Source organism: Hoplias malabaricus, chromosome 10, assembly GCF_029633855.1.
Source record: "Hoplias malabaricus isolate fHopMal1 chromosome 10, fHopMal1.hap1, whole genome shotgun sequence".
Lineage (NCBI taxonomy): Eukaryota > Metazoa > Chordata > Actinopteri > Characiformes > Erythrinidae > Hoplias > Hoplias malabaricus.
In genome coordinates this window covers 24,802,759-24,827,604 of record NC_089809.1, presented here as the reverse complement: position 1 = coordinate 24,827,604, position 24,846 = coordinate 24,802,759, and the positions used below count along the sequence as shown (strand labels likewise).

General features: G+C 37.8%; 1 protein-coding gene across 2 annotated transcripts in view; it reads left to right on the top strand.

Annotated features, from left to right (window-relative positions):
• Positions 1-14,615, top strand: part of gask1a (golgi associated kinase 1A) — a 28,242-nt gene extending 13,627 nt beyond the window's left edge. Inside the window, exons 2-5 of one of the 2 annotated variants that reach the window (XM_066683455.1) lie at positions 610-1,917; positions 9,454-9,576; positions 12,325-12,428; positions 13,782-14,615. In XM_066683455.1, the coding sequence (XP_066539552.1) occupies positions 610-1,917; positions 9,454-9,576; positions 12,325-12,428; positions 13,782-13,992 (1,746 nt within the window). In that variant the 3' untranslated portion in view covers positions 13,993-14,615. Of the gene's footprint in view, positions 1-609; positions 1,918-9,453; positions 9,577-10,717; positions 11,030-12,324; positions 12,429-13,781 lie in introns of those variants that run through there. The other variant, XM_066683456.1, reaches the window with a different exon arrangement.
• The last annotated feature ends 10,231 nt before the right edge of the window (positions 14,616-24,846 follow it).

Here is a 24,846-nt window from a genome sequence, read left to right as displayed (position 1 = left end):
TTTAAATTGGTTTATTAGTGGTTATTAACTAGGTTGTAAACACATCAAAAGTCATTAATAGTCATTATTTGCCAAATAGTGAATGCACATCCATCTGCTCTGTTAATCCTCAGATCTCGCTGGATACTGACCTTACTTTGTCCTCTCCATCATTCGACATTAAGCCAATCAGCTTCAGTACATATTTCATGGTGTTAACAGCCTAATTAATAACCATGCAATAAACAGATTTTTAAGCCATTTGTGGTCAGTCTTACTTTAAAGTTGTACCCAGTTTTGTTGTTAGCAGGAATTATTCCACATCCCCCTTTCACAATAGAACTTGAAGAACAAAACAGAATGAATGCAGCATGTATGGAAAATGTCTGGTTTCAACTTATAATGTATACTGCATATGGGAGAATGCACAATGAACATCTAGCCTATGTGCCATTTATAAACTATCAAGCTCTGAATGGAATTCGTTGTCATATTCATGGCCTCCTCTCTGCTTTCCCCTGCCTGGAGTGTACAGGAGATTTGTTATCATTTGGATTTACTGACATTGGCTGGCAGTTATGGCTGTGTGATCTGTCTTAATCAGCAGTGTTTCTCTGCTCTGTCTGGCAGGCTCTGAGGAAAGTGCTGAAGCTGAGAGTGAAGCGGCGCTACATCGTGGCCTCTCTGTCTCTCCTGGCCCTGTCAGCGGTGATGATCAACACGTATTCGCCCTCCCCCACTCAACACAAGAGCCTCCCTTCACCAGGGCCCCACTATAAGCAACCCACTGGGCTAAAGGGAATAAACTCCAAGCTACCTCTTCATCAGCTAATTCCTAAGGACCACAGAGGAACCTGGAAGCTTTCTAAAAGCAAAGATCTGACCAAGCACCCACTTGTAGTTGGACACCACAAAAACAAAAGCAACAGGGTACATGAAAGAGTCCAACCAGTAACTAAAATGAAGCTGAAGAACAATATAAATAGGACACTGAAGAAAGCAAATCCAGGCAAAAGCAAACACTCATCACAGACACCTATAGCCAAAGCAAAGGGAAGACTTGCCAACAACCCAGCCAATGGCAGTAATTCTAAGTATGCCATTCATCTTCCTCTTCCCAGACCTGACCAAACCATGCATCAGTCTGCCAGAATGCAGAGTCTCCACCCGGACATTAAGCCTTGCAGGCACAAATGTACTCCAGATGGGCCTAAGCCAGAGAGACTGATGGGGCAGTCTGACGCCCTAAAACGGCCCATAGAAAAACCCAAAACTAATAAAAGACATGCAAAGCCCTTTGACAAGAAAAGACACCAGGTTGAGAACCAAAGTATCTCTGGGGCAGGGGCTGAGCAGAGAGAATTTATGACTAGTCTGTGTGACAAAGCTTTCAGCAAAGACTGGAACCAGACCAGAGCAGAATTTCTACCCTGGTTTAGCAAGGAAGATGTGGAGAATATGCAGCTACTTGCCAGAGGCACTGTTTTGAGTAAAGCCAGAATTCCAGGTCATGGTCAAGTGCTTCAGGTGGGACTTGGTGGTCAAAATAACACTTGGGGCCATAACAGACTCTGCCAGGCAGGAAAGTGTGCCCTAATCAAACGTCCCAATGACTGGTATGAGGTACTTGCCTTCCACTTGGACAGGGTCCTGGGTCTGAACAGGAGTCTTCCTGCAGTTCTAAGAACATTCCATAGTGACCTCCTTCCATATAAATACACCAGTGGTTCTCCGAGACCTATGGTGTGGTGGGAGCCAGATATCCAGCACCTGTCTGATGTTGATAATGACCAGAACTCTTTCTCTCTCACCTGGCCTCAGTACCAGACACTGCTAAAAACCAAGTGTGGAACTCATGTACCACTGAACTCCTCTAGGTGTGTAGGGGTGCACCATTCAGAATGGGCTCGACTGGCGCTGTTTGACTTCCTGCTACAGGTGAGAGGTTAAGCCTTTGAAATTTGGAGCTACTGTTACCATTTCGCTATACATTTAGTCTAGATTATATATTTATTTATATGCAATTACATAGTTAGTTACCTAATACATTACATTTATATTCATGTACAAGAAAAAACAGAAATCTTGCCAAAATATATATGAGTTTTTCTTTTTCACAACAATGAATCATCTGTATTTTTAATTCCTAAAAAGGCAGATTTGTTTCCAATAACACAACCAACTTGAAGAGTGGTAGAGTTAAAGTTTATGGAGACCAAACATCCAACAAAAAGGGCATCAGCCCTTTAAAATAGATGTTGGAATACTACTGTGACGATACGATAGCATTCTGCCACAAGAAACTTAGAGAGGTCAGAGGCAGATATAGTGGATCTAGATAACAAACACCACTCCAAACCATCACAAATGTATTACATGGTGCTTTATCTCTCAACAGCCCAGTGTTGGGGGTTCTATGCCCCTCTATCAGATGCTTATCACTGGGTACGATGACTTTATGCTCATTGGCAGCTGTTCCAGAGTGTCTTATTCTACTGGTCATTTCTAAGGGGATTTAAAAAGACGTGTGCATAGCTGAATGGCTGTCTCAACAATTATTGGTGCTATAATATACTCAAGATGTCTTTAGATGAGGTGTCTATAAACTTTTGGATGTGTAGAATGGATCTAGTTATTGAATAATCTGTAGCATATAATATGAAATACTTAACATAAATGTCATAAAGGGGTTCATTTGAGCAATGGTGTAAAAAAGTGTTCCCAAAATTGGTCATTAGGGGACCCTCAAATATTCCACATTTTTTTGTTGTAACAAAACAGGGCTAGAGCAAAATACGGAAACTCTAGGGGTCCTTGAGGACCAGACTGTGACCCCTACTTTAGAACATATTTTGGCTCAAATAAAAATGATTTCTCTATGAAAGATGTTCAAATGTGTTTAATTGAATTGCTTTAAACATCAGCTGCAGTCAATACAAGGACACATAGTGTTCCAAGCAGTGTATTGCACCCTATATGAAGCCTTTTGTAATCATAAATGAGTGAGTGAGAGCAAGGGAGTGAGTGTATATAAGAGAGTGAGTAGATGAATAGTGAGTGAGTACATGATGAGTGGTAGAAAATGTGTGTGTCAGTGGCGATTGATACCTGGTGAATTGAGAGAATGCTAAATGTATCAGTGAATGGTAAATGTAAGTGAATGATTAATGTGTGAGCGAATGTCGAATATGTAGGTGAAGGGTGAATGAGTGAGTGAGGTACTTTCTAAAAAAGGACATTGAAGCAAAAACCTAAAACCTTTGTATATTATTTTCAGTGTGCAGTATTGTGGGGGCTCTGTTTAAATTTCTCTGAACAGTTCTTCTATGATTCACAGTGTGAAATAGATGGAGGTGCCAAGTAAACACTGACTCACCTGCCAAGAACAATAATACACAGAGATCTTGATTAGCTTTCTTATTACAGTAGTCTTTACTTTTTTCTGTAAGTAAACCCACCTTCTTGAGCTTGTCGTTCTAGTAGTGCTGGGCAATATGAGCACAAATCAATATCATAATTAACTGTACATCTTACCACAATTATGATTAATGAACTATTATTTTGTTTTTTGACCCTCATAGTTCAGTGACGAGGCTTGTACTGTAAAAAGCTGGGATATTTTTTCTAACGTTGCTGGGAGCTTGTTCTTCTCTTGTTTCTCAAGTTGCTTGGCCTGCCTCAGCGTTTAGGTTGCTTCCATGTGGCAGATAGGGGCAGAATCACATGACTACAGATTGGTAGTGTGATTTTAAAGGGAGAGTACATGAACACACAGTGGGAACATAACAGAACAGAAATAATCAATATAATCGATATAGACAACATTATGTTGATTAGAAGTTCTGAATGTTGATTTCAATTAATTTTCGATTAATGGCCCAGCCCTACCTTCTCGAATTGGTGTATTCACAGCAGAAGAAATAAGATTGTAACAAGTAAAATAAGTGTTTTTACGTATTTCTAACTGTCCATTATTTATAAAATCGACACAGCATAAAGTGCAGCTGGTGTGCACATATCCTGTCCAAAAAATAAAAAATAAAAAGAACATACAATGTATTGTTACTGACAGCAATTATTTTGGTACAATTTTAGATGAGTGTAGAAAAAAACTGAATATGTTGTATGGGGTCGGTCATTCCTTTATAGATACAAAAAGCTTTTACCTCCTGTAAGGCTGTTTTTTATTATGCGTATACTCTTAATAATGAGACTGCATGTCGTTTAATCAACTTCCTGTAATAGCCCTCTCTGTTAGCCACTATCTTGAGTATGCTCAATGTTTGTGTCAACGTAAGAGTGGCCTAGTGAGAGTTAAAGACATGTAATCCACCCATTATATTTAATGACACTATTAAAGGCTGGAGTTCGTGAGACAGAATCCTAATGGAGTTCTTAGGTGTAAGAGCACTCTGTAGGGGACATCTGTCACACTGCTGTGTACACAACTGCAGTCAGAGGAGAACTTCAATTAGGGAGGAGACAGTGATTAGAAGGTATTAGAAGACATGTCAGAGCTTGTGTTTACTCTCTTTTTCAAGTCTGTTGACACTGCACCCTCTGAAGTTTTAGTAAAAGAAAAAATACTTCCTCAGGAATTAGAAAAGGGTTACTATGGTGATGAGAGAAATGATGTGTTAATGAGAGCACAGATCTCTCTGGAACAGCAAGAACCAGTTCTTACCTGTGAGGTGATAAAGAACACACTGAGAGTGGAGACACATTATTTCCTTCTATAATTTCCCAGTTTGCCTTTGTGTACATATTCATCACATGGTAATTTTATTCTCAAGTTTCAAATATTTTACACTCATCATCTATCCTGGAATCTAACGCAGGAGGAAATGTGGCCTAGAGTTATAGAAAAGACTGCATTTGTAACAGTATTATATTACATGTTGCAAAAGATAAGATAAACTTCAGTTATAGAGCTTTTAGTCATATTTGTACATAGCACCACAAATAACAAAAAAGTTATTTCAAATATTTGAAACATTGAAATGTACCCATTATATTCTCAGGCTTATGATCTTCAAAGGCATTTCTTCTGTAATTTCATATATATAGAATAGAGTTGTATGTTATGAGAAATTTATCCATATGGGAAAAAAGAAATAAATATACAGAGTTGAGCTGAGTTTGTATTATGTGTAAATTCAGAACACTGAAAATATAAAGCAATATCATCCATTGATTCATTCATCATTATCCCGCTCAGGCTCATGTTGGATCTGTCTGGAACCTACCCAGAATCAAGGGGTGCAATCAGGAACAGACCTTGGACAGTGTGCCATATCCTTTGCTGGGAATCACGTCACACACTCATACCTCTGGGCAATGTGGCACAGCCAGTCCACCTACCAACATATGCTTTTGGATTGTGGGAGGAAGGTGGAGAACCCAGAGGAAACCAACACAGACATGGGAAGAACACACCAAACAGACAGTGGCAGGGGAAAAAACAAGCAGATGGATAGATTGATAGATAGACAAAATGTGTCCTGATCTTTTTACCTTATTTACATGTTTATTTTTATTTAAAAAGGCAAACTCAGTTGTTAATGAAAGGGCAAAATAATTGCCCTTTATATAGGGTTGTCCTCTCTAGTGTTAACATAAAGTGACCACTGAGTGTATATCATAGTAATATTATTCATATAGCAACTTCCCCAAGCTAAACAACTGCTCTGTTTGATCCACCTGTAAGAACACAGCACACCACCACCACGTCAGAGGCACTGCAGTATACGGAGATTGATCCCAAATATACCTGTCCCTGTGGGATCCTGACAAAAGAAAAATAATCAAAGTATGCAGAGCATCAGATGAACTACAGTCAAATTGCATCTGTATGGTCAGTGGCACTGATAAAATTGATAATGAATGTAGGGTGCATATATGAGCAAGTTTAAAATGTGTTTGTGTGTGTGGGTGATGAGATGTGTGTCCACAGATAGGCTATGAATAAAACATAAGTAGTCATGAAGAGAAAAGTCAATAAGTGTAAGGCAGCCAACAGCTAATAGCGTGGTATTGATCTGGTGAAATTGCTGAGTGGGGCCGTGAACACTTGTACCCAGCTCCTCATTTAACAGCCCTGATGGCACTGAGGCGCAACTTAACACCCATCAGCGCGGAACAGTGTGAAGGACACTCTCGCTGTCGCCACGGGAACAGCATAGCGTCTGTTATAAATCTGAACTCAAACTCAGAACCCAGACATTTTCGGCCTTGGTCAGAGCAGCTGCTGAATCTCCTGAGAGGGGCAGATAATAACTACAGGCTGCTAACACAAACAGTTCAATCACCATCATCAGACCTCTGGAAAATTCGCAATATTACTAGCAACCTGCCAGCACTCTGGTCCATGAACCAAGACTCTGTATACAGTGTGGACGCCTCTGATCAAATGAGCATGTTCTAATGATTTTCAATGTGAAAATAAAGTAATACAGTCTTCCAGAGAATACAACTATGGCATTTTACTCCTAGTTTCAGTGCACAAGTTTATTTGCTGAAATTCATAAAAAAATGTATCCTGTTAGATTTTTAAGCAAGTTGTGTATACACATGAATGCACAGAATTAGGGAATACATTTAATCAGTGGCACATGAATAAAACTTTTCAAACTTTCTCAACACATTTTATGTACGTTTACATATTTTTGATAATCTTTGTTTAGATTACTATATGTTTCATGTAATAATCTGAATAATGTAATTTCAGCGAATTACTCGTTGTATTACCTGAGTAGCTGACATAGGGAAAACTCATGAAGCAATATGTTATTCTAAGTTACAGTGTGGAATCATCCACTGTGGAAGTGCTTTGTGGCAGTGCGTGTGGTCACTGGTGATTCTGGTGGTGAAGGTTATGTAAGAGAAGCCTAAGGTTATCTGTGCTTAGGCAGCAAACAGAGGGGATGGGCCATTACAGAATATTGTCTGACTCTGATAGTGTTACACCAGGACACATGCTGTCAAACTGTATTAACACTAACAAAATGAATGAAAAAACACAGTTTCTCCCTCAGTACCTCATTAATTTCCTCATAGTAGCCCAAATTAAAACATGACGGTGATGTCCTTACTGAATTACTCCATCCTTTGTTATTATGAACAATTAAAAATCTTTCAGATTGAACAAGAAGTCATACTTACACATCCTTTTTTTCTCCGCTTAATTTAATTAAGACTTGCCCTGTAAAAATGTAGTTCTGCCTTTAAGGTCACCAGGACAGTTCAAGCTGAGCTTACATTCTTACAATACATGTACATGTTTTGTGTGTGTCGTTATAAGCAATGCCTCAGCTCTCTGCAGTCAGAAACCTGATAGAAGGAACACTCAACCCATGTACAGGAAAAAAGTGAGATTCACAGGCTTTGTTCACATTGCTGGTGCAAGTTACAATTGGTTTAATCCAATGACATTTACACTGTTGTCATAGTAACAACACAGGTAAATATGTGCCATAGTAACAACACAGGTAAGTATGCTGTCATAGCAACAACACTGGTAAGGTGGGAAGCATAGTATGAAGCACTGTTCCCAAAGGTTAAATAGATCTTAATGATATCAGACCTGAGAAGTCAATTTGAATGATGTTTTCAAAGATTGGATTTAAGTGAAAATACTTAGAAATTTACCTTAAATCTGTTTCGAAAATCAGATTCCATGTTTTTGTTGTTTAGAAAGCAGGAATTATTTGCATGATTTATTTTCCAGATAATTTTGAGTTCATTATTATTATTATTATTATTATTATTATTATATGGCACATATATAACAATTTTCAAGGACCCAAAGACACTTAGAGAATATATGTATGTTGAGCAAGTAACGTCCATCACCAGTCAACCCATACAAATGATAAAAATACATGAATAACAAAATGTATTTGCAGAGTCAGGTTATATGGAAGATAAAGATGAATTTGGACAAAACTGGGAGTTTGACTGTTGGATGTGTAATGGAATAGAGCTCCATTTTTGCAGCTAAAGCATCTTAGACTGCTCTGAGCCTGCTAAGCTCCAACAAATCCTTGTATCTCGGAAGTGGTAACTTTATTTAAGAATGAAAATTCTCATTACTTTAATGAATGTTATATAATGTGAAACTATTCTTCTGAGAAAATATTCTAACTTTGGACTGGTGTATTTTTGTGATATTTTCACAGTGGAAAGTTTTCAAGTGTCTTGTTTGGTAAGGTTACAGAGTTTTGAACTGACAGTTGCAATATTCATTTCTGATCTTGCTTCTGTGCTTTTTTCATGTTCTAACCTGTTAACAGCAAACCTGCCATCACCTCAACTTCTCAGGGCAGTTTTTCACAACCATGTGTAAGGTAGCAATGATATAACAGCCAGAGCACAGGAGGGAAAGTGTTGACTCAGACAGAGCTAGTAAAACACATCTCAAGCCTCTCGGGAACACCTCTCACCTCACTTCACCACAGCCTTAGTTTTATACCTTCTGTACACAGGCAAACATTACTCCAACCAAACCACAGCAGCAGTGTTGAAGGAATTATCTTCCCTCCCTGCCAGAAATGGAGGCAATATGGCTTGTGTAGAAGGACTTTATGGTGTAATAATATCCAGTTTTTTTTTTTTTTTACCTGATGGCTAATATGTGTCCAGTGTATCTCCAGTGGTTTATAGACACCTGCTTTAATGATAGATGCTTTGAAAGTTTTTCACCAATTGCTGACACAATTGTTCAGTCACAAACACAAACTTTTGGTATAATTCCCCTAGAAAAGCTTTGACCAGTTGAATAGGACACTATTGTGCATAGTTACCATGTCCAATACCAAAATTATTGTTAGCCCTTAGGTACTGGGCTCAAGAAAAGTGGATGTGCATTCCCTGGAGTGATGGGGATAAAACCAATTTTTTTTGTGTGACTCTGAATGCAATAAAATCCTCACTGCATTTCTCCATCATAAAGTGTAAAGCTTTCCTGAGATAGTAGAGGCTGTTTCTGCACCAAATGCATACAGACTCCAATTTAGTACCCTTGATTTTAGAAAAAAAAAAGAGTGGGCAAATTGTTGAGTACAACCTTTTGGACATACAATATATGTAAATCCTATGAGACATGTAAACATCCAGTAATTATAAATATGTCATTTATATAAGTAGGTTTAGGTCAGACTGCAGATAGTAAGATGGTATGTTTTCAAGCACTGCTAAGACTTTTTAGGTTATTTGCCCACCAAACAGTCTTTAGAATATCTGTAATGCTGCCAAGGGCTGATCATTATCTCCAGTTGTTTTAGTAGGCAAAAACATTATATCACTGTACCTGTAATTTTGGTATAAATGAGCTTTCAGGTGCTTTGGTATGTGCTATATATAAGAGCAGTGTTTCAGGCAAACTGCACCTGGACTGAAAAATCATGTTACAGATATATATATATAATATTTTATTATCTATTTTTATTTTTATATATGTTGTTCTGTACTCTCCAGGTGAATGACAGACTGGATCGATACTGCTGTGGCTTTCAGCCAGACCCTGCTGACATATGTGTGGAAAACCTCCTGAATGTCAAGTGTAACAACCCCAACGATTTAATGCTGGTGCACATTTTGGTAAACTGAAAGTTATGTCTGTACTGCGCTAACAATTCATGGAAAAAAAAAAAAAAAAAAAAAAAAAATATATATATATATATATATATATATATATATATATATATATATATATATATAATGTATTTATTTTTTCATAAATTGTTAGCGCAGTATATATATATATACACACACACACACATACATATATACACACACACACATACACACACTGTACTGTGCAGAAGGCCTAGGCACTTCAGATAATTATACATATGTAAACGAATGCCTTCTCAGTAAGTGTGGTGCTTGTATAAAGTTATATATAATCATAGTAAATACAAAAAATAATAATATAAAACAAATAAAAATAGGAGTTATTCTATAAAATAGTAGCTGTGAGTGAGTTTGAAGACCAATGTTTTGTTTTGATTCTCCTTGATTGCATTAATTTATTAAACCGAACGTATTAATTTGTTAAGAGCAACACATTATTTAAAATCATTATTTATTAACAGGTAAAATTAGGTATTGGATGATAACCTCAAATAATACAGAGTGCCACGAGGAGATTTGGAAAAAGTTAAATCAACGCATTCACACACAGAATATCACACTTACTGGAATAATGTTATTTGGTTTTATTCTAATGTTGGGTTAGCAAATAAACATTTACTGCTCAGATAAATAGCTGGTTATTTAATAACTGGTGCCTAAAACTTTTGAATAGTACTGTATATATAAATATATATATATATATATATATATATATATATATATATATACACACACACACACACAAAAATTAAATGGTCTTGAGTCATTCATCTGGCACTGCTCAATAGAGCACATACTGTGTAATCAATCAGTGTTGTTCAATATAACATTACAAGCACATTTTGGTTATGGTTTTACATACCACAAGCCATTTAGCATTTGATTTGTAAAAATTAGCTCATTATGTTTGTGTTTGTTTTTTTTTTTACAGTCGTGGTTAACACGCATTTTCATGCTGAGGAATTTTCCCTGTGTCCTTGAGCTTCTCAGGCCCAAAGTGGCTTGTGTGTGAAGTCTGTTTGACTTCCTTTGAGAGGATGCATGCATAAATGATGACACGGTGGCTTCAGTGAAACATAACACTATTGCACTTTTTTATCTCCAGATGCATGTAGTAATATTGACTCGCCTGAGGACAGCACGAGAGCCATTGAAGTTGGCAGGATCTGTTGCAATCTCAATGAAACCAAATTGCGATTTTTCCTAGCTGAACTGAAGTGTGTCTGACAGAACATTCAGGTTTTCATTGTACTTTGCTCTTCTAGACGGCCAAGGTGATATTTCATCATTTACAAGATCAAACTGAGCCATTTCTCTTTTTTTCCTGACAATTGCATTAAGTGCCGTAATGTTGTTATACAAGAGGGTCCTGTGTTTGAACTTTTATTGCATTTTGTTATTGTCTATCTTCATAGGTTTTTGCCATGATACGACATTCATTCAATAAATAATATATGCATGTATACATAAATGCATCTGATTAAATGAGTAACTCACTTAAGGGTTTAAATAACAAACATGTTCCACATATCAGAGCAATCAGCAAGTCCAATGGGTAAATACCATCCTTACACCTCTTATTAAATTACAGATATGCAAACTTGGATGTGTCTAAAGATGACAAAAATACATGCTTCCTTCTGTGTGTCCAATAATTCAATCGTTCTACATTTCTACATTTAAGTGACTACTGTTATCTAGATATTCATAAAGGTCAGTGGCCTACAGGATCAGTTGTGTTCTCTAAATGTAAACCTCATTGTCTTGTCCAGATGGAAAGATAATTATTTGCAAGCTTTCATAACATAACTGTTTTAAATAGAAACACTCTACAATAAATGCTGAGAAAAAAAGGTATACAACTTTTATACAAAACATACAATCATACAATATAAGACATAATCTTGAGGGTACCTCAGTGTCAGTGAACATACCATTACAGTGGCAGCTTTTCTGAGAACGTATGTGATATGTTTACCACTGTGATGACATTTCTGTAGGCTTTCTATCACAAATAACCTTGTAAATTATGCTGTAAATAGTTTACCTTTCTCACAGGTACATTTGACGGTTTTAAAATAATAAAAGATAAGGCTCAGCCTAGCCTTGAGGTTTATACTGCAGAGGTGTCACACTAAACCTGTGCAGTTCCCACAAAATCATTCAGAAAGTGTTTCTTTGGTTTCTTTGCCCTTGGAGGGATATGGCATGGGGTGGAGAGGAAGAAATCAATTATATGAATGAATATGAATTCAGGGACATTAAGAAAAGAAAGGGGAAACTTTAACAGGACTTACCACTGAAAGACAGGAAAATAGCATTAGAGTGTGGAGAGTTGATAACGTTTGATAGAGGGGAGGGTGAGGCGATTTGTTCAGCTCTCCTTCTACACAACTGCATCCTTCACAGCTTTATTCACATGACTGCAGAAATACTGCAAATTATCCATGGGCCAGCAGCACTCAGCAGTGTGTGTGCTGCTAGACGACACTATGGATTCAATCAAAGCAGATAATTATATAAACAGCATAAATATACATGTAACATGCTTCAAATATCTGTTCCATATTTTATGACAATGTGTATTTAATGTACTTTAGAGTCATGCTTTTTACAGCCCGTTTTGCATAATTTATTAAGCCTCTGTTCTAATTTGATTATTGAAGTGCATACAGAATCTGAATCAGTGATATCTCTCTCTCTCTCTCTCAGGTTCGGAGGACTGATCCCTCTAGACTGGTGTTCATAGATAATGCAGGGAGGCCTCATCACCCACACAACAACCTCAACTTCAGACTGGTTGAGGGCATTGATGAGTAAGTGCTGATGGTGAATCACCATGGTATTTGATATACTGTAATTTATAGAGGTTCACAGAACGGCACTTCATGTACGTGTACTAAGACACTAACACTAACATCCCTGCTGTTATATCCACTGCTTCTTTGGCCAGCTTAATAATTAAGTGATAGTGTTTACTGAAGAGAACTCAGCTGACAATATGTCATTTTAATGTTCAGAAAACATTCTTGATTTTGAAACCTTCATCACTTAGAAATCTTTTTTTAAAATTCATGCTGAAATATATTGAACATGTTTTTCAGTTCAAAATTCAGGGATATTGGCAGCTAAACGGCAGCTACCCCTTTCAGATTTACCATCCTGTATTGTTATGTTTGCCTCCTGGCAGCCAGGAACAAACAAATATTTAAATATTTTCTCCTATATCCTCCACTTCCATAACTTTATAGGCTCTGGAATACATTATTTAGTTCAATGGTCTTGCGGTATGATAAACTACAGCACACTAAGTGTATAGTTTTATGTAAATGTAATTATTACAATATCACAACTATGACTTATTAAAACGGGCTAATTTGTCAAATTCATTTTAATATATGAACTAAAAGGATACAAAATGGGAAAGGGAGCATACAAAATGGAAAAAAAAAATATGATTTTCCATGATATGTGCCCTGTACAACATTGTCGCCACATTTTCGCTTGTATCTCCAAAAAGGAAGTTTTCTTGAGCTAAAAATTTTTAATTTCTACCAATTTGGGTTTTATCTATTGGTCCATTTTTCATTAAGTATCAGTACATTAAAGAGTAACTGACATTTTACGTGTGAAAAAAAAAAAATAAAATCCAGATACAAAGTTTTGTGCTGACTATGATGATGTCTTTGGGTGGAGTTTCCATGTTCTCCCGGTGTCTGTGTGGGTTTCCTTCTGGGTCTCTGATTTCTTCCACAGTCCAAAACCATGGGGGTTAGATGAATTGGCCTCTCTAATAACTGTCCTGGTGTGAGTAAATGGGTTTCTATGTGAATTAATGTTTATATGTGTGGGGAATGAATGAGTGAATGTTTGTATGCCCGGATATGGATTGGCGCTCTATCCTGGGTTAAATTCCAAGTGCCCAATGTAGACTTCCGGGTGGATGGTTGTTCCTACTTAAGAGTACGCTTTGCGCATTTGGCTGCCACATCTCGCCAGTGTGTGTGTTTGTGTGGATTGAATGTTGAATGGAATGGCATTCTGTGCAGTGTTGATTTTACAGTGACCTTGAGCGTCTAGAAAGGCACTATATAAATGTAACAATAAACGTTTTTAATGTCTTACCTGAGGATACTTGACCTGAATGCAGTGTGTTTTGTGACTGACAGGTTTCCAGAAAAGGCCATACACTTGCTGGGGTCAGGCTGCCTCGAGCAGTTGCTCCTGAGCTCTCTGTCTGTGGATAAAGAGCTGTGGAAGACTAAAGGCGGAGCAGCAGGCCTTAAGAACACCATCCACACCATCCAGCAGAGAGCCACAGCTCTGCTACAACACCTCCAGGAGAGAGGACTACCACTGAATACTAATGTGTCAAAGTAATTTAACGCAAGCAAACTTGCATTTACCAAAAGACAGGTGATGTTTGCAGGTAGTGTTTGTATACAGAGTACTCTGGATGACAATATGATAAATCATTGCTTTTTCAATTATCTTATGGCAACACAGGAGTTATAGTTTGTGTTGTGTGAAACTTACAGGAAGCATGGGCCAAATGGCTTAGGATAAATGTTCTTTACATTAATTCAAGCTAAAAATAAAAGCTTTTTGCATGGTCCTGTAAAGTTTAAATTTGAGATGCTGGTGTTTTTGGACAACAGTGTAATACAGTGCTGTATTATGTAAAAAAAAATAAAAGGTTTGATAGTAAGAAATGAAGACTCACTGCAGTGCACTTGCAAGAACGCAATGGGGGCTTGGTTTAATGACTATAGATGGAAGTTATCTTTTTGTGTCTTCAACCTTTTGAAAAAAAGCTATGATTACAAGTATTCGCCTTAGCTCTGATACACGTCTCTGCTGACTTACTTTAAACAAATTTACTAGCAGTGGTTTAGCTTAAGAATGAGAGTCTGAAAATAGTGATTCTAAACACAGTTAGTCAAACATAAATCAATCATACTCATCTTGTTTGCGCATTAGAAACCTAAATAAATAAAGTTTACTGCAGGATTTGTACACATATCTCTCAAATATTCATGTGAGTAGTAACAGAATTTGACCAAGGGACCCAATTTTGATGTGTAATTAACTCAAATATCTATTATAAATACTTTGTTTTATACTTTGTGTTAACAAAACCTTGAAGCCCCATTTTGGTTTTCTATGTGAAATAACAGCTTGTCTTTGTTTATCATAATCAGGACAAATGGACCAATTAGAATTGCCTCTAATAAACCCTCATTACCTAGCTTTGAAATGTAGAAACTTTTTTCTTCTCATTGTATCATAATGTTTTTGGAGAAACATGGTTTTGTTTCAAACAGCATATACGACTGCATGTTAATAAGGGTGTGATGCCCTGTGATGAACTGGTGACCTGTCCAAGGTGTATACAGAAGATGAATTCATGAATATACAATATCCTATACTGTTTCTAGGTCAAGCAAGCACCTTTCTGCCACTTACTATGTTAAAGTCAGATTTTTTGTCTGTGCTTGGTATGGCTTCTCAGTACATGGCAGATTATGGTATCTCAGGCAGGAACACACATGCCAATAAGAGACCTTACGCAAAACAAAATTTATTGGCCTATCTTTGTAATATTCTTTAAACTTGTATGTTACTCTGGATAATTGTCTTCTAAATGCTGTGAATATAAATCTCTTCCACAGAAGCTGATGTTCAGAGACTATTGCAACTGTATTACTCGCCATCATTAAAGCCAGTTGGACACAGAAAGTACTAAGAAATTCTGAACTAGATTTGTAATGAAATTCTTTGAGAATTACAGCAGAATGCAAACTATAAGCTTTTTCATCCGTAGCCTATGTTTTTTGGAGCTTTCTGTATATTTGATATGACAAATGAAACTGAGTTTCATAAGTGAGATGTTGCTATGGGTTTCGCCAATTTATTGCACTTTCTCATTTCTGAATATTGCGAATGACAATCATAGCCCCCAGCAGAAATCCAGCTCTCTGTCAGAGCATATCTGAATAACATGATTTAACTCTGCACAACAATACAGTAATCATATCATACAATCAGATTCTGATACAGTCCTCAGGCAAAACACAGACAGTGCTCATTGGGGCAATCAGTCCGCAATCTTCTCTTGTCACTTTGTAGATACATCAACCGCATAACAGTTTGGGGGAAGATCTCTATCATGCAATTAAAAAAAATTGTTCTAGCAAACATCCAGTCTCTGCTTTCATCCTCTTCAATCTCCCAAATGTGCCATTTGCATTTTCTGAATGTGGGCCAGAAACTCCAGTGTGTGTTCTGCTTCCAATCAGACCTCAAAGCCTTTCAAATACTTCCTTTTAAGCTCAGCTCTTACCACATTTTACAGCAGTCAGAAAGAATCCAAATCTGTAACACCTGCAAATTGTCAGTACAACCACCACAATTTTCTGTATACAAAGTAATATCAATAATAGTACATTAATGTTGATCTGGAAAGACACTCTTTTATAACAATATCTTATTAATCCTGTATAAATAATGTTCAAAAAATGCATTTAAGTGTCTCATATGAAATACGTTCTTCCAAGTAATGCTTGCCATTGGCCTCTTCCTTATAAGTAGTTTTAATAACAAGCACATAAGACAAGCGTATATGAATTTCTGATTACATTTCTAAATTCTACCTTACAGTGTTCTTATAAACACATATGACAATGCATTATGGAGATTTCATGAAGGGATTCTTGTTTTATGAAATGGGAAGATGCTAAATGCATTCAAAACACAATTAAACTCAATTTAAAAAGTGCAGACTTGGGGCCCTCTGGTGGTTTTGGGGCCCTAAGTGACTGCCTACGCCATGTATTGAAAGAAATGTTTAATTTTGCAGTTTATCCAGTTTTTAATTAAAGTCTTTTAATAACACTCACCAGGATATAGTGATTCATGTAATCTGCGAATCGGGGTTTCATTTACTGGACTCTTTAAAATTACTCGCAGTGCGCAATGTCCTGCTTTCCTTGTAGATAATTAGCTCTAAATCTGCTTTCTTGTGTTGTTCTGATGCTGCTCCATGGTATAATGTGTGACTAGGTATGTTTATTTTTATACAAAATAACAACATATCTGCCCTCCTCTATCTGACTCCATCAGACACATATTTCAACACACAGAGTAGAATGGACATGTGTAGTTAGTCTAAAAATGTATATTGAACATGAAACTGCGCTCCAGAAAAGGCAGTTCTACTGCTCCACAGCTCATTGTGGGAGGGCTTTACAACCCTTACACTTGGCAATTAAGCGAGCTAACCTTAACCTGCTGAGTGTCCCAAGTCATTTTACAGTGTGTGCACTTTAAGCAGTTGCATTTATAAGTATTATTATAAGCAATATCTATAAATGCTTAGTATAAATAAGAGTGAATATTATTCATTTAAATATAATACTGTTCTAACTACAAATGTTCAGATGATGACAGTATCATATGAGAAATTTGCTCATATAACAGCAATAAGCAAACACAAAATGAGAAACTTGGAGTTAAATGTAAGATAATCTTAGCAAACACTTAAAATGGTAGAGAGTTCCAATGGAAACACTGCAGGGGAAAATGAGTTTAATGGTCAGTATACTGCAAAATGCACTCACATCACTCTGGAAAGAATGAACTAATTCCAGTGCATATGCCAGGCCTCTAGATGCATCCAAGTGCTGACGGTCTGAACTCAGATATTACTCTTAAGCTGGTGCTCTCCTTAGTGTTTAATTGCTTAAAATTTTTCTTTGTATTATACCACTGTGTCTAATTATAGGCAACTACCTAATATTACTAAGAAATTGTCTAAAACACACTGTAAAAAAAAAGGTACTGTACCGGTATATTATTGATAACAAACATTTTAAACGTACCTAAAAACATACCATGTCCAGTTATGTTCTCTAAAGTTAAATTACATTCACTTCTCCAGAATGAGAGGTGAATATTGGAAAGCTGTCATTGTAGAACTGTATAAAATAAAGGTTAATATAAGTCTTTTAGGTTAAATTAAATTGATGCAACTTAATTATCTACAGTTAATGCAGTACATGCTCCAATGGTATTTTCCATAATTAACAGTACTGTATAGAGCACGACAGTGACAGCAAATGGTGCCACCACTACGACTCTGAGAGTGTACATCACTTAGATGATTCATGTATTCACCAAATACAGTTAATTTAACACTGTAGAAGAGGTGAATAATAAGTAGTTACATTCATTTGAAACTCCTGTGACATACTTTGGTTAAAATACCACAGCACTTTTCTTACCCTGTCTAAACAGCCTTGTTTAGAAAAAACAGTTTCGGCATCTGTTGAGAATGTGCATCTGTTTTCTCCAAACATGAGTTCAAGAGTTCAAGGAGCAAAAAGTTTGTCATTTTTGCTTTGTTCTCTGCTTTCTCTATTCTCGTTTTCATTTAATCAGTACACATTACTCTGCAATAATTATATTTATTTTGCTCCATTCAACCTCACCTTTGCACTCTTACATAAACAGAGATTCAGCACTGTGACTGAATTAAAACTAGCAAAAATGCAGTTGCAAATATCTGCACTGTAACTCTGACTAGTATAAACCCCACGTCCACATATACACAATTGATTTTTGACTAGACAAATGCTAATTCAATATTTCTCTAATCTGATTTTGACTAGTAGTAACATGCATTCAAGAAACACTATATTGCCAAAAGTATTCACTCACCGGTCCAAATAATTGAATTCAAGTGTTCCAATCATTTCCATGGCCACAGGTTTATATAACTGAGAACCTAGGCATGCTGATTGCTTCTACAAACATTTGTAAAATAATGGGTCACTCTCAGAAGCTCAGTGAATTTCAGCATGGTACTGTGATAGGATGTCCAGTCGTGAAATTGCCTCACTACTAAATATTCTACAGTCAACTTGTCAGTGGTATTATAACAAAGGGGGAACTATTGGGAATGACAGCAACTCAGCCACCAATTATTTAGTTTTTAGAGCAGTGGAGACATATTCTCTGTGTCACACTTTTCTGTCTGGCAATCAGATGGACAAGTCTGGGTTTGGTAGTTGCCAGAACAGTACTTGTCTGACAGCATTGTGCCAAGTAAAAAGAGAACACACCAAATGCTTCAAAGTCAGTCACCCAGAGCAGGACTTGAACCCAAAACCACAGGATCCAGGAGCTGTGTGACAATACCTGCTGCGCACCGTGCTGTACAATTTGAAATTGTACTAGTAAAAGTAAAAAAAATTATATAAAAAAAAAAAAGTATTTGTATTTGTATGGCTTGTGTAATTTTAGCTTAAAAACAGAGGTATGCTGAAACTTTTTTTCTTTCTAAACAATACATAAGTGTAAATGTATAAGATTTATTTTCAGTACCCACCTCTACACTGAACCGTAGACTTTTCCAGCATCACTCTTGAATGAAGCAGATCGTAAAATCTCACAGCACTGATTGTCTATAACAGTTCTACCCTTGCTCCTCAGTTGCATTGTTTCTGGAATAGTCATGGCTCAGTGACTTAGCTGTTATCACAACATATTCCCCTCTCCTTGTAGCTATAATTTATTTAAGATAAGGACATCTTATTAACCTCTCCTGAGACCTCTCCGCTAGCAGCACACAGCTGCATCACAGCGCTGTGTGCTGCCTCAGTGCTCAGTGGATAGAGCTCTTAAACACAACAATGTTATTTTAGGAGGAAAATATCAGAGTGTGGCTTCCACAGACAGAAAGCTGAATTCACACTTGTCTTGGAATAGTTTATTTCAGAGGTGTTTGACCCGATTGAGTAAATAAATATAACCTGGTCGTATAATTCTGTGAGGATTTGATGGCATACAACCACAAGGACATTTGTTAGGCCACTTACTGATTTGCTAATATTAGTTTTCATTTTTTGCATTCTTTCTAACTGAAAAATCCACAAGAAACAAATCTACCATCGTAGAATATCTGCAACTCATTCGAGTTTGCTTTGAGTGTGTATTCTCTGTTTCCGTTCACAGATTTAGCATACATTACAGTGCAGAACAGGCTAAATATATCCAGGGGACTTAACAGGCACAAGGACACTGTGTTACCAACACACACTGCAGCTCCAAGTACCTTAACATTTCAGACCACACCGTGTGTATGACAGTGGAGTTATCAACACATGTGATATCTAAATTGAACATAGGTTCTACTTACCATTTCCCAAGCCTCATGGACGCTTATTCTAATTTAGCATTCATAAAAACATGCCACTCATAGCAGGTAGTGGGGAGCCTGTGAGTCTCCTCTTTAATGGCATTAATTAAGTGTTAATCTTTAATTAAGAATGAAGCTCAGTTAATCTGCAGACCACAGAGAGACTGAAATAAAATGTCTGTTTCAATGTATTTACTACCCTGAGATAAGGAGCTTCAGAGCTGAAGAATCAGTGAATTTTGACAATGTATTAAAGCAGTAAAGCCTTATTAAAACTGATCATGGCCCCACTCATTATCATATCCTAGCCAAATTATTCTGTCATTTATTGATATTGCCATTAACAGATGAGAATCTTTGTTTTGTTTACACTTATGGGTTTCCTCCAGGTGCTTCTCTTTCCTCCCACTGTCCAAAAACACAAGTTGTGTGATGAATTGGCTACTCAAAACTGACCATAAGTGTGAGTGTGTGAATGAATGTGTATGTGTCGCCTTGTGATTGACTGGCGCTCCCTCCACTTTGTGTTCCCACCTTGTGCCCAGAATCTTGGTAGGCTTCGAACCTACAGCGACCCTGACCTGGATAAGCGGTGTGTGACTGGGTGATTCTGTAATGCCCTTTGATGGATGGCCCCTCTGTCCGGGGTGTGTTCCAGCCTTGCGTCCAATGATTCAGGGTACGCTCTGGATAAGTTGCGAGACTGAACATGATAAAATGGTTACAGCATATGAATTATTGAATTGTAAATTAATTAATAAATGGAAAAATTCTGATGTCTAATGTACCAAAAATAAATAATAATTTGCCAGCACCTACTCATATGATTATATACAGTTGTTCTACAGCAGCTTGGCATACAGAAGGGTTCATTGAATGCGGGAAGGTATCCCTGAGCTTTGGCCTCCAGTGTACAGCTGCTGCAGTGACGTTAATGACAGAGTCCTTAAGGTCCTCACCTTGGAGTGTTGCCATGACGATGCACAGTGTGCTCAAGGCTTGCTCTCAGCTCTGTTGTAATGACGTGATTGGCAGCTCCCACTTGAGGCTGGCGTCTCAGGTGTGGTGCAGTCGCAAACTCAGACGCAGTGCTGGCTGTTATCCAACTGATTCCTTTCCCTGTTTCTTAGGACTTTTAATGAAAAACATACACTCTATAGAAATCATATTAAATTGATTTGTCTGCATAAATAACATATTAATTTTGGGAAGTTTTACTATGCATTTAAGCATGAACTCTATGGCCCAAAACTTGTGTTCACCTGCTTATTTAATATTTCTTCTGAAATGAAAGATATTAATGGGATGTGTCTCTCTTTGCTGTAGTTACAGCTTTGACTCTCCTAGGAAGGCTTACGAAGCACTAGATAATGGGAAATATCTCTCTTAGCAGCGCCGTTGTTCCAACATGCTTCAAGAACACCACCATCATCCCGGTGCCTAAGAATTCTTCTGTGTCCTGCCTCAATGACTATCGTCCCGTTGCACTCACACCGGTCATCACAAAGTGCTTCGAGAGGCTCGTCATGAGGCACATCAAAACCCTACTTCCCCCCACACTGGACCCTCTACAGTTCGCGTATCGTCCTAACCGTTCAACGGACGATGCCATATCCACCACGCTGCACCTGGCACTCACCCACTTGGACAAGAAAGACACATATGCCCGAATGCTGTTCATAGACTTCAGCTCAGCATTCAACACCATCATTCCTCAGCATCTGATCGGGAAGCTGAATATACTGGGCCTCAACACTTCTCTCTGCAACTGGATCCTGGACTTCCTGACTGGGAGACCTCAGTCAGTCCGGATCGGTAGGAACACCTCCAGCACCATCACACTGAACACTGGAGCCCCCCAGGGCTGCGTGCTCAGTCCACTGCTGTTCACATTGCTGACCCATGACTGTGCAGCGATGCACAGCTCAAATCATATCATCAAGTTCGCTGATGATACGACTGTGGTGGGTCTCATCAGTAAGAACGACGAGTCAGCATACAGAGAGGAGGTGCAGCGGCTAACTGACTGGTGTGAAGTGAACAACCTGTCTCTGAACGTGGACAAAACCAAAGAGATGGTTGTAGACTTCAGAAAAACAAGGGGTGAGCACTCGCCGCTGAACATCGACAACTCTGCTGTGGAGATTGTCAGGAATACCAAATTCCTTGGTGTTCACCTAGCGGATGATCTCACCTGGTCCACTAACACCAGTAACATCAAAAAGAAAGCCCAGCAACGCCTCTACTTCCTGCGAAGGCTGAAGAAGGTTCATCTCCCCCCTCCAATTCTCACCACTTTCTACAGAGGAGTCATCGAGAGCATCATGACCAGCTGCATCACTGTCTGGTTTGGAAACTGCACTGTGGCAGATCGCAAGTCCCTCCAGCGGATCGTGAGGACAGCTGAGAAGATTATCGGTGTGTCTCTTCCCTCCATTACAGACATCTACACCACTCGCTGCACTCGCAAAGCACTCAGCATTGTGGGAGATCACACACACCCTTCACACACACTCTTCAACCTACTGCCGTCTGGAAAAAGGTATCGAAGCATTCGAGCCCTCACATCCAGACTCCGTAACAGCTTCTTCCCACATGCTATCAGACTCCTGAACACCTAGAGACTAAGACTGGACTGAAAGAAGCACACACACACACACACACACACACACTTCACACAAACACTGGTCTGTTGGACTGTAAATGTTTTCACATATCCGGTTTACATCATGTTTACATCCAGTTACCGTTTACAGCACAAATACACTTTAAATTGCAGTGTCTCTCTCCCTCATCCCCTCCGTACTTATGGTTTTTGCCTTGTCTTGTATTACATTGTATTGTATTGTACTGTAGGGACATTGTTTTGTATTTTTCTTAGCCATATCTTCTGCACTTTAATGTGTATGCACTGGTTTATGTTGCACTAGATTTGTACTAGTTGCACTTTAATGTTGTGTATTGTTTTGTGTTCTATGTCCTTTGCACTTTAATGCGTGTGCACTGTTTCATGTTGCACTAGCTTTACACTAGTCGCACTTTAATGTTGTGTATTGTCTTATGTAGCACCTTGGTCCTGGAGGAACGCTATTTCGTTTCACTGTGTACTGTAAACACTATATACTGCTGAAATGACAATAAACTTCTTGAAACTTGAAACTTGAAACTTGAAATTGAAAAATGACAGTTTTATGCCATTCAGCCTTAAGAACATTAATGAAATCAAGTTCTAATGTTGGAGGATTAGTTTTGGATCACAAAGGCTACTCCAGTTCACCCTAAAAGTACTCAAAATGTTCAGAAATTTAAGTTCCATTGTCCTAAAGATCAATGATGCTGAACATTATACGCCCTCTGACATTCATTCATTCAAATCATTCTCCATCACTGGATAAGGGACACACCCTGGATTGGGTGCCAGTCCATGCCAAAGCATCACACACTCCCTTATTCACGCACACACTAACACCTATGGACACATTGGAGTTGCCAATTCACCTCCTAATGTGTGTTGTTGGACTATGGTGGGAAACCAGAGCGAAGCTACCTGTTTCATCTAATGTGTTTGTACGCAGATATGTTGAAGAATCATAAGTGATAAGTGTAATCTTGGTCCGTGCACCTTTGGTTAATTGTTTTTGTATTTCTAATTCAACAATAGAAAAACAGAGAACGACCTATTTCCCTATTTTCAACAATATAAATATCATTGATTTAAGGAAAACAATCTGTTTTCTCCAACATAATGGAACTAAATACAGCAAAATATGAAAAATGAATATGAACAAATGTAAATAATGAGTTTTTTTTTGTATACCTGCTTGTGACTGATTATGGATTGGGCTGCAGATTTTAGCCAGAACTGGAAGTTTTTAACGCTAACAGCGCTATATATTTTGAAACGGAGGAACTTATTCTGCTGGTAGATTAAAGATGAACATACCTGACCCATTTCACGATTAATTAGAAATATGGTCAAGGACGTAAGTAAATTTGTGAAACAGCAGCAGAACATGTATCTGTTATCTTCCTGTTATGTATTAAGAAAAAAAAATGTATAATGAATTAAAATAAAAAATATATCCGATTCCAATATTCCCTGTATTTGTGTTTTGATGCGTTAGAAGAAAACAGAAAAACAATAAAATCTACATTCTCTGGTACTGTTGATAACATACAAAATGGGGAAATGGAAAACCAATTAACAAGAGATACACAGACCCATCTCAATTAAGTTTATATATAAAATATGTCTGCAGCAGTCACATTCTCACACCTGCAAAAATCCATCATGGCAACACCTACTTAAGCCAATTCTAAGATAATTAAAATGTTACTGTCACTTTGTCATTCACAGTTTCAGACTCATTTAACTGCTTAAATCTCAAGACATAGTGTATTAGTAAAACTGAACTAAAGAACAAACAGCAGCAGGGTTATTAAATTTCATTGTGTGTCCTCTCCTCTCTGTTGAAATGATCCAGGAAAGGGCAAAGCCACATGATTTTGTGTTGAACATGTGAAGGAGCTTGACTGAAAGAGTCAATGAGACATAACCCCGACTTCAAACACAGGGAGCTTAACCCTGCCCCCTTCTTCTCACAGCCGGGATATTTTTGCAAACATAAAGGCCAATTAGTGACTCAGAGCTCCCTTTGGAGAAAGAGAATACCGTTGTCAATGTGCTGCATGAAGCCCAAAGAATATCCTTTGAATGCTAAGTCAACGCATTAGACTCTTGTTTAAAACCCACTGTTCTTTTTTATAATACTGTACAAAAATCAGAGACCACCCATTAAAGAACCCATTAACTATAAATCATTTTTCAGCAGATATTTCTGAGGAGATGAGATACTGCATTAGATAACCTAGTTGCATATTAAAAAGGGAGTGGGGAAGGCGACAGACAAGTGAAAAAAAATGTTTTTGACTCTTGGGTTGACTCTTTTGGGCCAGGCAATCATATAATCCTGGCCTTTAATCTCCAGCCTTTAAAGTTACACTAGGTAGCATTTTTATACTAAAATTACAGCTTC